Raw genomic sequence first — 15,723 nt, forward strand, 5'->3', positions numbered from 1 at the left:
TGCGGATTCAGGCAATCTAGCCCCAAAAGTTTCCCACAACCCAACCGGACAATCTTGCATACCCGTGCGACGCAAAACCACCTCTTGCCCCCTGCCCAACTGATCCGTTTTTGATTTTCCCAACCAGATCACAATATCCCCACCACTTACCTGTACATTAGAAAGCAAAAGACCCTCCCTCCCCCTCACTCCCAACAGCTCTAAAATGCGAAAAGCACCGTGAAATAACCACGCCATACATAAAGAGAACAGCCGAACTTCCCAGCTTGAAAAACAAACGCTCTTCAAACACCGCAAAATGGCCCTAAGTAACTGGGACGTAATCGGCCTTCTTCTGTCCCACCGAGCACCCCCCGCCCTAGCCCAACCTGCCAATACCCTCCTACAAATCTCCCCTTCCACTGGATCATAACCCCAAAAATACTTACCGTAAAAAGCAATCCCAGCCAACTTACCAGCAATCGTAACAGCCGACAAACCTTATAAGATGCATTATGAAACGAACCGCTTCATCCCTTCTCCTCCCAATGACATCACTCCCCCTTACTATTTTTACCGCACCTGCTTCCAGGAAATCCAACCAAGCCTGCTAATAGCTCCTTCGCGTCGACGGGGCTATAGACATCTGAACCAGCTCCAAAAGGCTCAATTTCCTATCTCCCACAATTCCCCCGGGACGCAAGTCTTCTCCGAATACGCTCCCGGTGCCAGACCACGGAACCTCTGCCACTGAAAACGAGATAGGGCGTCAGCAATATCATTATTAATGCCTGGAATGTATTTAGCTTAAACATAACGTTGAACCTCAAACAGTGCAACAAAAAGATTCGCAGCAACATCAACACCTTGTCCTCCTTAGCTCTTTGTGAATTAACTAATGCCACCACAGACTGATTGTCAACATTAAATACTACATTCCGATTCGCTAAATGAGAGCCCCAAATCACCAATGCCACCACCAAAGGGAAAAACTCCAGGAACGCAATACTATGCTTTGCCTCTCTCCATTCGACTGGCCAGGCCTCCGCCACCCAATGGCCATCCCAAAACAATCCAAAACCATTCGCTCCTGATGCATCAGAGAATATCTCCACCTGCCAGAACCAATCCTCATCCTCCACCAACATAGAAACCCCATTGAATCCCTGCAAAAACCCCATCCACATCCTCAAATCATCCTTGATGGCGGCCTTAATCCGAATGTGCTGATGTGGCAAGCATGCTCCTCTCATCGAAAAACCAAGCCTCCTACAAAAAGCCCGCCCCACCCTAACTACTCTGCACGCAAAATTTAGGTGACCTAGTAGAGCTTGAACCTGCCTCAACTCCAACTTCTTCTTCTTAACTGCCTCATCTAACAACTCAATCAAATGCTGAACTTTATCCTGAGGTAACCTCAACTCCATTTTCTCTGAATCCAACTCAATACCCAAAAAACTAATACAAGTTGATGGCCCCTCTGTCTTCTCTCGAGCCAGAGGCACACCAAATTCCTCCATCAATCTCTGAAATTCCAACAACGATCTGCCACATGATCCAGACCCCGCCTTTCCGACGAAAAAGAAATCGTCCAAGTAATGAGTGACAAAACCCACTCCTTCCAAAGCCTGAAAACACCACTGTAAAAAGGTGCTAAACATCTCAAATAATGAACAAGAAACTGAACACCCCATAGGCAACATTCTATCCACGTAAATTGCACCCCCAAATTGAATTCCCAACAGAGAAAAATCCTCCGGATGAACTGGCAACAACCGAAAAGCTGACTGAATATCCGATTTTGCCATTTCGGCACCACGTCCACACCTCCTCACCAAAGCAACCGCCTGATCCACTGACGCATAATGCACAGCAGTGTCCTCAACTGCGATGAAATCATTAATTGAAGCACCCGCAGGCCACGACAAATGATGGATAAGCCTAAACTCACCCGCCTGCTTCTTAGGGACCACACCAAGCGGCGAAATCGTTAAATTAGGCAACGGCCATTCAAAGAAGGGGCCAATTATCCTGCCTAAAAACAATTCCTTCCTCAACTTCTCTTCAATCACCTCTGGGTACAGCCTCGCAGATTTCAAATTATTCGCCCACCTACGCAACCTAGGCCCTTGATAACACAACCTAAAACCTTCTTTAAAACCATAAAACAGAACTTTTGCCTTCTCAACCCTAGGATATCGCTGTAGCCAATACACAATAACACTTAAATCAATAGGAGAAGGCCCCTTTTCCCCCAACATGCTGAGTCTGTCCCCTACCCCTGTCACCACCTCTAAACTGCTGTCCCTGACCACTCCACTGCATGCCCCCGAAGCACTGATAGGATGGGTGCCTCCCACCACAGTGTGAACAATCGTGCCGAAATCTGCACGGCTGCCTGTTGCAGAAACCACTGTTGAAAGCCCAGCAAGATCCATTCCCTTGCAAGTAGCTACGCTGTCCAAACCCCACCCCAAACTGGGTGGGACGCCCCTGAAAGGGCCTATACTGTACAGGGAGACCGCTAGCTGTGTGCGTGGTTGGAGCATACTTCGCTGTCCTTAACCACTGCATCCACAGTTCATTATCAATTTCACCCCAAGCCTTGGACGGATCCATAGCTTTCCGAGCCCGAAACTCCTCATCGTAGCGAAACCAACCAAAACCACCATAATCCATCTGCGCTTGCCTCACTACATCCATATACTTAAAAATAGCCACACAAGAATCAACATGCCGCTCGCAGTAAACACTGGCATAAATGAGAAAAGCAGACGTCCAATTCTCTATATTTGTAGGCACCCTAGGCCTCCTGAGTAACTCCCACTCCTCCTCCTTAGACCCTTCTCTTGCCTGAACTTCTCTATGGAGTAATTTAAAAACATCAACAAATTCCCCCTTCCAAATCCTCTCCTTTAAATTCTGGGTGAGATGCGCCCCCAAAGGCATCGCCACCCCCATATAAGGTAATTTTTTACCCTTCACTGCGACACCCGACTTAACCACCGCCACATTACGTACCTCATCAATTCCCACATTCGGGGCATCCTCTTTCAATACCACTTCCGACTTACCTGCACCAGAGTCGACCGAATCCACCTGTATTGAGGCATCCACCCCTTTTGTTAACAAAACCCCCATAGCACCCTTCGCGTTACACCCAATCCCCTTTTCCACCTCACCTCTTGGTAGACTCCCCGCTACAGCCTGACGTCGCCGAGCAGGGTGACCGCCCCGGACCACCTCTGCCCCTGATGGCGCAATTTCCGTAACCACAGCTGAAGACACAGGAAAAACCCGATCTTCCATCTCATCCTCGAAGTCCAGATCTTCTTCTTCTGGGATCTCCCACCTTCCCGTAGCGCCCTGGCTAGTGGAAGGGGCCTCATCTAATGAGCCCGCGACATGACCCATTATCGCCATTGCTGACTCCCCCGCTGTCAGGTAAGCCGCTCCGGACTTCACCCTCTCTTCTTTCCGGTGTGCCAAAGGCGCCCTGGCCTTAACCGTCCGACTCTGACCATCTGAAAGCCGCCCAGCCTCCAGATGCACCGTCAACCCCCTCAGTCGCCCTGAAACCGAGGAGCGTCACACCCAACACCTACCTCCTCTGCATCTCTCTGCCTTACCTCCTGCAACACTTGAAACTTCCTTTTAGACAACTCTCCACTAGACTTACCACACAATCTACCCTTAAATCTCACTCCATCCTGATCCATAAATTCCATCTGCTCACCTACCTCCAAACCTGATTCTGCAACCAAACTCTTCTTCCTCACCTCCTTAGAAAAACTACCCACTGAAACCTTATGAACAAACCCATAACCATCCAACCCTGCAACCAACTGACTATCCGACTGTAATTCTCCTTCACTAAATTCCTCCTCAAAATCCTCAATCCCTTGCTGCTCCTCATCCGAAATTACAATTACATCCCCCGAAATATCTCCCTGCCAGGAAGCCTCCAAATCCGCCGCATTCCGCTTTGTTTTTAACAAAACCGGCACTTTTTTGCTTCCCGCGATGGGCGCCGCCATTTTAGGAGCGCCTCCTAACTGGCTTTCCTCTAATATGGCTGCCGTACGCCCAACACTTTCTTTAATCGGTTGGGCTTGCACTGCCTTCCCTGCGCGCCCCGCCCCTCGCACGCCCACAACTTCATGCTGCGCCCTCTGCCTTTTCAAGCCTGCCTCCGCACTCGAGATGGCCGCCCCTCTCCCCCCAGCCGCAACCCGCCGGGCTAATGAGCCCCCTGATCGCCGCGACGACCTCCCGACACCCCGTTTCCGCGCGAACCACGTCGGGCTACCTGGAACCTTCACCGGAGCCTCGTCACACTCCTCAGGTGAGCGCAATACCTTCCTCCCTTCCGCGCTCTTTGATTTAAATTTTTTACTTTTCTGAGGCGATGATGAACATGCGATAACCGCCGCGCTCACTCCTCTTGCCGACAACCTTTTGGGTCTCCTTAAACCCACCCATGCCTCCTCCAAAACCCCTTCTTTAATGAGGTCCTCTCTGCCCTCGTCCTGAAGAATTTTTAATGCCTGCACAACCTTGCTGGGCTCCATAATGGCCAGACAATACCAAATACCAATACTACCCCTACTTCACTTAACACGATTACAACACCAACCACCAACCTGTGTTACCTTAAATCCAAAAACTAAAGTATATAATACTGCAACTATTTTTAAACTGATTTGGAGAAACGCCCACCACACGCCTACCCTCTGACACGACACAAGCACAACACGCCTACTAGGTGTGACGACGGTCAAAGAGGCCGCCCACACCCAGCCCTTGCCGTTTATACCCCTACCCAATGCCCGCCTTATCCTGCCCTGCCAACCAATCCCCATAACTCGGGCCGTGGACTGTACCACGGATGCCCGACAAGCCCGGGGGGAGACCGGGCAAGCCCTTTACTCCCCCCAAGCCCCCATTCAACACTACTTAGCAGTTCTCTCAATACAGAACACCTTCCAGAAGCACGAGAGAGGTGTCACTCAAACCATACAAATCCGTCTCTTCACGGGACTCCTTTTGTGTCTGTTTTCGAAAGGCGAGCCAGCTCGGGCGAGACGCCCTGTCTAGTAGAGAGGTGGAAAAGCAATCGCGTCCATCCCCATTGCCCATCAGCTCGCCAGTACCCCGGTACCCATTCTGTTTAGCCCCCGCCTCCTGGGTGGACTAACACCATCCACCCCTCATGGCGAAATGAGAGCACGTATGGAACGGAATGTCTTGCAGCTGTTTTGGCCGAGACCCATTTCTGGCACCCTGACTGCCTGTACGCCGTACTGATTTTTCCAAAATGGGTCATGGCTGCCAGCCGCGGGCCGTGACGCGTGCGGATCCCGGAAGTGCGGATTCCCGTGCCTCCTGCGGTGGAGGTTGAGACAGCGGAGAAGAATCCTCAGGATTATGCACATTTTGTCCAGATGTTTCATCAGCCTCAGCGCATTATGATTTTGAACTTTAATTAACCAATGTGGATTATTTTACCGTGTATGTCTTTGAGTTTTACATCCTGTCGTGAAAAGATCGGCGAGTGGGGGACACGTTCCAACGAAAGGCCCAGCATTTCTTTTTTTAATTCGGGTTTCATTTCACTCTGAAAGGACACGGCGAGTGCTGGAATTGTACGCGAGCCGGGGGACACACTCATTACTCCAAATCCGAGCGTCTTCTCTCAGTGCAGAAAAATATAGATTAATGTCTGCTAGCTGAAAAAAAAGGCGAAACTCTTTCTCTCAGCCGGCACTTTTTCTATCAATATTAAAGTGACTGATTGTGCCTAGGAGCTGTAATTCATTACATTTTTTTCGTTCGGAATGACCGCCGCGTGGCGTTTTATTTCCCAGGAGGACATGGGAAACGCCAAAAGCCTGATCATTTCTGAGGATGGGTGCATTTTTATCCCAGGATGTCAAACTCCACAGGAACAGAAGCATTCAGACGGCCCTGCAGCAAAATTAAAAGCAATTTAGAGAGGATTCATTATCTAAGGTCACCGCAATATGTACAATTGAAGGAATCATCGGCTTTCAAATTTGACAGGGAATACTCTCAGTCACATTTAGTATGTGAGCAGCGCTCACAATCAGTGCTGGAATGTCAGATTCCTGCCCCGGAAGATATTATTGCCGGGGAACTGGGTCCGTGGCCGGTGCCAGCAGTTTCCTCTGACCCGATCCAGCGTCACAGACAGTCCTCGGTACCGCTGCAGCCTCTCACAGGCAGTGTGTGGACCTTGCCTGCCAGCTGCCTGCAGGAGGTGGGTTGATGAGGCCCCTTTCCTCCTCTTCGTGCAGATGTTCTGCATTGTTTTCAAAGTGTGCCAATATTGACAGATAATTACTTTCCTTTCAGTATGGGCGGGGCTCGCCACATCTGCATAGTTCGCAGGTAATTCGTTCCTTTTCAATAGGTTGTCTCTGGGTTTGGCGCAGGGGCAGGTAAAGGCATTTCTTGTCTCATCTCCACTTGGAGCAGTGGATTAGAGGTACAATGAGGCACTTTATCAGTTAATCTGCTGTCTGTTTTAGTGAGTCTTTTTTTTTTTTTTTTTACTTTTGGTTGTTTGCATCTGTATTCACGTTTATTTATGTCCGGTATGAGTATATTATTAATATTTATGTTAAGCCAAGTTATGGGGTTTGTAAAATGTGGTCTAAATGAGACAAATAAAATATGCCAGTACAACTTTAATATTGCCCATCTAATTGTCAATTACTTTTGGAGCAGAGTTTATAACAATCGTTCATATGTCCTTGCAGATATTAGACGCTAGGCTGCCTACCAGTGAATACATACTTTCAGTCTCTGGCTTGCCGGACTCCTCCCTTTAACCTCCACCTCCGCGGTGTTCCTATTTTAGTGTTCCCACAATTATTCTTTTTCAATTGCTGCATTGCTGTCAATGTATTCCACATGCTGTCGGATGAGCCCCATCTTACCGTTGTTGGTGTGAAATATTGTCTATCATGGACATCGACATGAAAGAGTGGCACGGTCTGGTGCGCTTTATGTCTTTGATACGCTAACTAATCAGTATTTTTAACTGCAAATGAAAACAGAGACCCTTCAAACAGTGAATTTTTGACCTAGAAAACCAAAGACGAGCTTTGATGCAGTGGTGATCTCTCTATAGTACAGCTAAGAATAGGTAGGCCATTTCCCCGTTGGCCACTCACACCCATCTTTCCAAGAAAACATACTTTCATGCTTCTGGCAAATAGCTCTGGCCTGCTGCCACTCGGAAGCCTTCGTTTTACGAGTTGCTTCTGAATGCACTGGTGATGTTGGACCTGGGTCCAAACAGTATTTGCAGCCAATTAAAATAAAATAAAAGTTGTGCTCAAATTGTGCATGATCTTGGGTTTTTGGCCCCACGTTTGCATTGGCAAAATAGTGTGTAGAGCAGACAAAGTGTAGTTCCACTCGTCGAAAAGGCAAGTTCTATACATTATTCCTCAGTATCCTGTGTAAGAAGTTTGTGTTTGTTGCAAATGTCTTAGGGGTACATACTGTTACCCAGCAGACCCAGACAGTTTCTGCACCATCATATGTCCTAGTTTATTACTTGTGGTCTTCAGTCAATAAATCAGTTTATTTCTTCTGTAAATTATTAGTTTCACTTTTGGCTTCACAATGCTTTATAAAGATGCCCCAAACACACTCCTCTTCATTATGATATAACATGAGCAATAACAATATTAAAGATTTCCAAGAGCTGACATGGAGCCTACTGAGCATGATTAGTGCCAATGGTGGGGCAGCCCCACTGACGAAGCATGGCACTTTTAGTGGGTGAGGGTCGTTTCCAATTTTATACTAATGATTTGGTCACCCTGAAGAGTAAATCCAACAGGAGTTGATATGTAAATCATCACTAGAGAACACCATGATGGTGAATAGTTATTATTGCTTAATTTGAGCTGGTGGTTTCCCGGCACTTATTTTTAAGGGACGGCACTTATTTTTCTGCCTAAAGCCTTTACTGTGAGCAAAAGACACATATGGGAAAGATGGAGGATGAGAAAAGTGAAAAAACGTCACAAAGGGAGAAAGCAGAAAGCTGCAAGAGTGAGCTGAAGGAGCAAGGAGTGTCTGTAAATGAATTAAAGAGGTCCGAGGTGGCTTTTGGATTACACTGCCTCAGTATTCCATTCTTGCACATTTAATTGCAGTAGCCGCATATTTCAGAGGAGAGCTTTGGGCACCTGCACGTTTTTATTTACAAATTAAGCACTGGTAGTTATACCATATCCAGAAATATTTAACCAAACATCCCATCTTCCCAGCATCCACTGAAATAATGTAACACCTCTCCCTCTGAATGCCTCTTCAGTCTTTTCTATCCAGAGGTCTATGAATTTCCATTCAGTCCTCCGTTTTTTTTTTTTTACTGGATATTTACTTTGAGCTCCATCCCTGTTTTTGTTTCATTAGTGAGTGCAAGAGTAATAAGATAGTTCAGAAGTTGAATGTGACTTAAAAAGATGGCTTCAAAATTTAAGAAATCGAGACCAAAACAATGACTTGGATTGCATAAATGTATTTTTTTAGTAACAAAGCAAATAAACCAGTCTTCAATGACTTCTGCTAAGAGCTACTTCATTGTGGCCTGCACACATAGGCTGTGTCATAAGCAATCGGGAAGTAAATAAACTTTGAGTTTATGGCCAAATTTTCCTTTTTTATGCCTGCCGGGAAATCACAAAAGGATTTCTGAAGGTGTAATCTGGTTTACGTGTGCAGAAAGCTCGTGCCGCCGCTTTCCATGTTTATTTGTGGAAATGTTTGTGAAAACCAGAAAGTAGTAAATCTACACCCGCAGGTAGGAGTAAATCTGCACTTGCAGATTTACTTCTTTCTTTGTGAATCAAGCCCTGAAAGTTTAACATAAGTGTTATTGAACAACTGGAGGCTTATCAACTATAAAAGGGGATCAAAATATATTTAAACCCGTTCAAATAGCTCTTAGTCGTTATAGAACATATAGTTTTATTTAACTCTTTCACTACTGATGTACTGCTTTGCATGTGCATCCTCTTTGCTGGAATGTTTTTAAACATGCCCATGGTTTTGCCCAGATTTCCGGAACTCATCAGGCACACTTATTCCTTCCTGATTTGGGACCAAATGTACACACACATTATGGTGAAAAACTCCAATCTGTTAAGAGAGGTTTCGAAGGATTAAAGAGAGGTATAAAATCAGTGTTTAGGCTTATACTTTTGAGCTACAATAATTGCTTTGACTATTTTAACAATGTGATTTCTGTTTTAGCTTGAAGGCGTTATTTTTAGCTGATATGATGATGTATTTTTGTGGGTTAAGAATATTTCTCATATTATTAAATTGTATTTTATTGAAATAAACATCTTTGGTTGCGAGAAAAAAACAAGGGTCAGTCCGCAATCCAAAGATATGGAAAATAACACTGTTGACGATAAGAATGTTTTCTTGGGGAATCATTTGAGAATGATAATGACGGATACCAAGTCTGTGCTGGCCATGTCAACATGCATCCACCAGCAATGGGGGTGCTTTCTGCCTATCCTTCTGGTAGAGAGCTTGCAGCATATGCATAAACAGACCAATCCTGGAGACATATATATTCTAATAATACCACAATCCAAATGAATAGCCATGGTAGTTGGGGATGATCCCTCAGACAAGCAGATGTAGGGTGCAGCGACCTAACCTAGTTACATTTCTTAGTTCACCAGATGAAATATGTGAACATACCAAAGGTGTACCATGTCAATTAATATATCCTGTAGAGTATAATGTGATCAGTGATGATTTCTACCAATATATAGGACATTGTATATTGGTAAATTATGGGTCAAGAACTGTCGTATTTCATCGTGCATGTCTCGGGGCACGATCAGTCCACACTGAAAAAAAGTCTAGGTTTCGGATTTTAGGAATGACAAGGTTATATCTCAGAAAATCAATAATGTGGGACCTTGTGTACCTCTTCCACGTTTTGACGACCTAAATGCATAAGGAGTGAAGGAGCCTGTGGCAAAATCTCCAACCATCTACTGTTTCCATGAAGATCCTCTGAATCACTTTCTGTTATTTGGTTTTAGATTAATATGATATGTGTCGTAGTGAGGGTAGAAGCATCATCAGTATGATTGTGGCCAGTGAGGAGGAGGGAGATAGAGTGGGATACAAAAGCGTCCACTCCAAGGACCACCACAGTAATTTGCTTTTGCGAGTGTTGGAGCAGGGCATTTTATCTGAACTGGATCGAGAAGTCACAGATGGGCTTTAGTATGACAAATGTAATTTTGCTGACTGAGTAGACTAAGTCACAACCCACTTGCGGACATTCCCATCACTAGAGCAATGAGCAAGATTCATCATTTCAGATCTTAGAGGTCACATACATTGTGTGTAAGGAAAACAGGAAAGCATTTTTCTTACACTTAAAAAGCCTCAGAGTTTCACACAACACTACAAATGTATGTACGCTCCTCTTGCACCTTATTTATGTTCTGTACTGCTACAAAGGTGAGCACCATCAAAACCTGCGGTGCTTTTGTGCTTGCAGCTGATACTGCAAGACTATGCTGCAATAATTCACACAAAATAAGTCCCAAAATGATTTGTGTGTTTTGTCACATCTTTCTCTTGGAAGTGTAAATTGCATGCAAAATCCCAACAAACAGCCAGAGCAGACGTCGATTTTGCTTGAAAGAAGCAGAACTTTTACAGATCCCAATCCATCTCTTGAGACATCTGTAGCTGATGTGTGAGCAGCTTCATGATTCGCCCTAAGGAATGGGCAGATGACACTGAACATGGTAGTTCAGCATGTGCAGGTCATGAGGACATCACTTACTCAAAGGGGCTTCTTCAATATGAGCAGAACTGATGAGATCCTGCATCTCTGTATTCACCATTTTCTACTGCCAAACTAAAAGTAAAGGGACAAGCTACCACAAAAGGTTTCTTAAAATTATCTATACATTGCACATACAAATGAAAGATTGTCTTTGCAATAAAAAGGAAAATTCTAAAGTGACTACCAGGCATTAATTTTTGCATGAATGTGAAAGTACAAAGATTACAGAGTTGGGTGTCCTGGTCTTGGTTCTGGATATGACCAGCAAATGCCTATTGAGTAGTTGTGCTGATGTGGCAAACATCCAGGGTTTCAGCATCTTGCAAATTACTAAATGATATTCGTGTGGGAAAGAGAAAGTGATATTCCGTTTTCGGAACAGCTAGGAAAAAGATCAACCCCAAAGAAGGGTTTTTGTGTACTTTGGGACATGCCAGAATGCCAGTTGAGAGCAGAAGGACTGTGAGTGAATGTTGGAAGGTCCAATGCCGGAGGCAGCTCTATGGCCGATGTAAAGCCTGAAATGCAGAATATGACAAGAAGCCAGCCTTTTTCAAGAAAAGATGAAAGTTGCCTTCTAAAGTTAAGATGCTACATGTGTAGAAGGATTATGCGGGCATGTAGTAGAGCTAGCGTTGAGTTGAATCAAGGAGCCGAGGATCATGAGTGGTACTAATTGCAAGATTTGAGGGCTTCAAGATGCTCAGGTGTTTCAGTTACTCAGGCATTAAAGTGAACTGAGGTAGAAAAGGAATTTGGCACTCATACATAGTTTATGCTTGTTAATTAATTAATATGTTTCTATGCAGTAATTACAAGCCATGGTCTGACCATTCCAGTTGAAAAATTAGTATGAAAAAATTCTTAGAGCAAATTGGAAGCTTACACATATAGGCAAATTGGTCTATCCCACTGTTTTCTCATTAAAAAGGAGAAAATCAGATCAAGCTTGTTAATCGCCTTTTGAATAGGCCACTTCAGTTTGTGAAAAAGACTCAGGAATAGGACCTGATCATATTAAGGGCATTTGGGTCAATCGGATAAATATACACAAAGGTAAAATTTACCTACCATCAACATTTTGAATTACTGAAGTGCTAAATGTACAAAAAAGGTCTGCCCGAGGCTCTGGAGAATGAGAAACAAATAAGTGAGCTTGTCTGGCTGATCATGTCATTGATTCCAAGCCAGGGGAAACACGTCAAGCACAAGCTTTAAAAGGGTATGACTCCTTAAAAATGATGGCGAGACCACCACATAACCTAGTTTGCTCATCCACGTGGATGATCTTGAAATATGTGGGGCCTGCAAGAGCAGTTTTGTGATCTAAGAAATTGTGTATTCAAGTTTTAGTTAAACTGCCCACATTGTGGTGTACTATGACAGTAGCAAAAAAGTGTAGTGTTTAGAAGTGGAACGTAACTTAATAACTGCAGATTTAAAGGTTTCCTAAGTTTTCTTTGGAGGGAAACAAGAACAAATATCGGGTATGCCGCTAGATTGTCAGCACAGGAAGCAAATGACTAGCTTATCCTGGCAAGGTTAATTGGTTGCAGATTCTGGAGAGCCTCCTGCTGTAAGTCATATGCAGCACGTCGATGAGACATCGGATTGTGCTCTGGACCGAGCATGAGTTCAGAAAGGCACAGATTGGCTTGCGTATGGCGTGCTGCCTGCAGATTTATGTATGCCTTAAAAGTATTGCCATGCGAGAGCACTAATGATATTCAGTGTCACTATCAAGGTGATGGGGAAACTCACGCAGGAACCAAAACCAAAGCAATTGTAGGAAGAAACCAAACTAAAATGGAGCCTAGGAAATCCTGCAGAATGCCGGCTACTATGAAAAGAAATAAAACTATATCAAAAGGGTAAACCCAATACAATTCAATGAAATTGAATTAAAGCGTTTATGTGCTTAACTAAAATAAATAGAAAGGATGAGTTAGAGAAAGAAAACAGTGGCAAAGATAGAATGGTGAGTTGAAAAGAAACCTGCAAGAATGAGATAGATACACAGGGAGCGTAGAGTGGTGGAATAAAGAGGCTTGAGGTGGAATGGGGCTAACAAACGAGGTTTGCAACGGGATCTAGATACCAGAGATGAGAAGCAGAGCTACAATAAATCTAAGTAGCAAGTAGTGTGCAAGATCCAGAGGACTGGTCATCCGCTACTGCCACAGCATGCAGAGGTCTGAAAAGTGCTGCCATGTGAAACCACCAGTATACCAAATAAGTACTGGTTGCCCCGGAACATAATGGTGGGAGCACAAGAGTTGTAGTTGTATGCTTTTATTTCCAACATGCATTGTTTGTTTCTGCTGGGGACTGGCTAACACAAATAGTTCTATGTTTTATTGAAGTATTTGTGGGGGGGGGGGTGAGAAAATATGGGTTCAGTTGTAAATATCGCCTTCCATCTGATTATGTTTCAGTACAAACCAATGTGTTGCCTCCTCCCAGCCAATGTAAAGTTGATTATTAAAGCTTAAATTGTGCTGGGGGTTGCAGGTGGTGGGCATGGACCCTCATCCTGGGAAGTGGCCCTTATTATTTGTCATCATTCTCTGACCGAGAGCAAGAGAGAGAAAGGGAGAGAAAAAAGAGTAATACTGAGGAAGACAAAGATAAGTCAGCAGTGAGAAAGAGAAATCTGGAATAAAAAACAACCTGAAACAGAGGCATGAGGTGGCATCAAGACAAGGCTGCCTTGATAAACTCGCAAGCCCAAAACTCGGCAGCTGTGTCTTTCCGCTTCTAAGAAAAACTTTAGTCTGCTGCTTTTTTCCTTGTCTTCTTTTAAATTATACACTGATGGTTATCATGTTGGTTATGTCACCAAAGTGATTCTTCACAATGCACCTCATGTTTTGGGAACATGTCCCCCTTTTATTCATTTCCATGTTCGCCTTGAATAAATTAAGCGTATAAATTGCATTTGTATGATGTATGATTTTTTTTTTATCGTGTTCCTTTAGTATGTGCCCATGGTTTGATTGGTGGGACTTTCTTTACCTGTTATAAATACATCCTAGAGTATAGGTAGGAATGATTAATTTGGGACAATGTCATATCATTTCATTAGTTGCTCATCATGACCTTATCTTCAAACCAAAGTACAAGAAATTCACACGTCATTAACGTCACAATATCCTTGTTCATCTGTTCTGAACAGAACAAACATTAATTCGTAAGGCATTTCTCAACCATCAGTAGAAATTGTATTGTAATTTTAAACATTTGTTAGCGGGGTAATAATCTGGAAAACTGAGTTGGTGTTTTCTGTTTTATTAGAGTTTTTTGTTCTAGATAAATATAGCAAACACCTATACATTGTGCACATAAACAGGCCTACAAAAAATCTCTGCATGCGTTTTCACCACCATCCAAAAAGAATGCAAACCAAAAATCAGCATCCAAATTGCATACATCACAAAAAGCAATGCATCTGCTAAGTAATGCATTGGAATGCTCTATAGTTCAGTTTACATAGTCATTTTCATATTCTGTTAAGACGATCAAAATTCATTCCACACTATCATCCCTTTGTCCTGACCAGAACAACTCGATCGTGTTGAAGAAGGCATGAACCATATCAACCAAGACATGAAGGAGGCCGAGAAAAATTTAAAAGATTTAGGGAAATGCTGTGGTCTTTTCATATGTCCTTGTAACAAGTAGGTACTGGGTGCCGACTCTGCTCTGTGGTGTCCAGTTCTTGTCACAGTGAATGTCTGAAGTTTGTCTTTCTTCTTTGTCCTTTTCCATTTCCTTCATTCTGTGGGGATAAAATACTTGTGTTTAATCAGAACAACTGGAGCGCATCGAAGAGGGCATGGACCAAATCAATAAGGACATGAAAGAAGCAGAAAAGAATTTGTCGGACCTAGGAAAATTCTGTGGCCTTTGTGCCTGTCCATGTAACAAGTAGGTGCTGCCTGCCTGCCTGAATCTTTGAGCACCCAAGGCCACCTTCCAAGCCTTGTGAAGCTCATCCCTGCTAGGCACATTGGCAGGATGAGCATGTGGCATGCAGAGAGATCAGTCCTTGCTCCAATGCATTCATCTCATAGAGTAGACAGTTGGAAATAGATGCATCAAACTTAGGCTTACTGCAGTGTGAACTGCACGATAACCACCTTCCAATCAATCAATATTTCAACATTTTAAGCGGCGTGTACCACAAATTTGATCAAATTTTGTCAAAGTCTCCATTGTTTGGTAGCCTATGTACAATCACAATTCATAGTCCGTTTCACAACAGTAAACCTTTGACAATTGCAAACCCTGGCCTGCAAACAGCAGCAGTGTTAAAAGAAAAGAAAGCCGTGTTCTATTATTTTTTTCAGTAAATGCAACTGCATTCGAAGGTCAATGAAGGGTCTTCTTAGTTGATCTTAAGCAATTTGTGAAAAGGCTGTTTTAGCAAATGCAGAAATGCAGTCCAAATTTTGTCTTTGCTAGGTACACAGTGTGCTGACCGAAATGTTGAAATATGAAGATTTTGCATGCAAAAAATCACAGAAATGATTTTGTTCTCATACCTTAGCACTTGCAAACCTGACAGAAAATCAGTACAAAATGTGATATGTTCATTTTAAGTTCGAAACAAAAATCAAAAACATTCAGGTTTATATTTAAAAAAGCTGCATGCCTAGATGCAGTGGATTGACATTAATATGATGCATGGGAGGATTTTCAGTTAAAGAGGTTTACATGGATGTTTTCAATGTACAATTTTCAAAGCCCATCGTTTTGGGCATAGAAATTTGGGTTGAGTTCTTGGATGAAGAAATGCCATAGTTATGTATAAGAGGGGACATTGAAGGACATAATTCAAGTGTAAGCCTACACACCTCTTCCTTTGATGTAAT

The 15,723-nt window shown here is 43.7% G+C and overlaps 1 protein-coding gene across 2 annotated transcripts in view; it reads left to right on the top strand.

Moving 5' to 3' along the window:
• SNAP25 (synaptosome associated protein 25) overlaps nucleotides 1-15,723 on the top strand; it is a 192,327-nt gene that overhangs the window by 149,939 nt on the left and 26,665 nt on the right. Inside the window, exon 5 of one of the 2 annotated variants that reach the window (XM_069234120.1) lies at nucleotides 14,409-14,526. In XM_069234120.1, the coding sequence (XP_069090221.1) occupies nucleotides 14,409-14,526 (118 nt within the window). Of the gene's footprint in view, nucleotides 1-14,408; nucleotides 14,527-14,658; nucleotides 14,777-15,723 lie in introns of both variants that reach the window. The other variant, XM_069234119.1, reaches the window with a different exon arrangement.

This window comes from Pleurodeles waltl, chromosome 5 (assembly GCF_031143425.1).
Source record: "Pleurodeles waltl isolate 20211129_DDA chromosome 5, aPleWal1.hap1.20221129, whole genome shotgun sequence".
NCBI lineage: Eukaryota > Metazoa > Chordata > Amphibia > Caudata > Salamandridae > Pleurodeles > Pleurodeles waltl.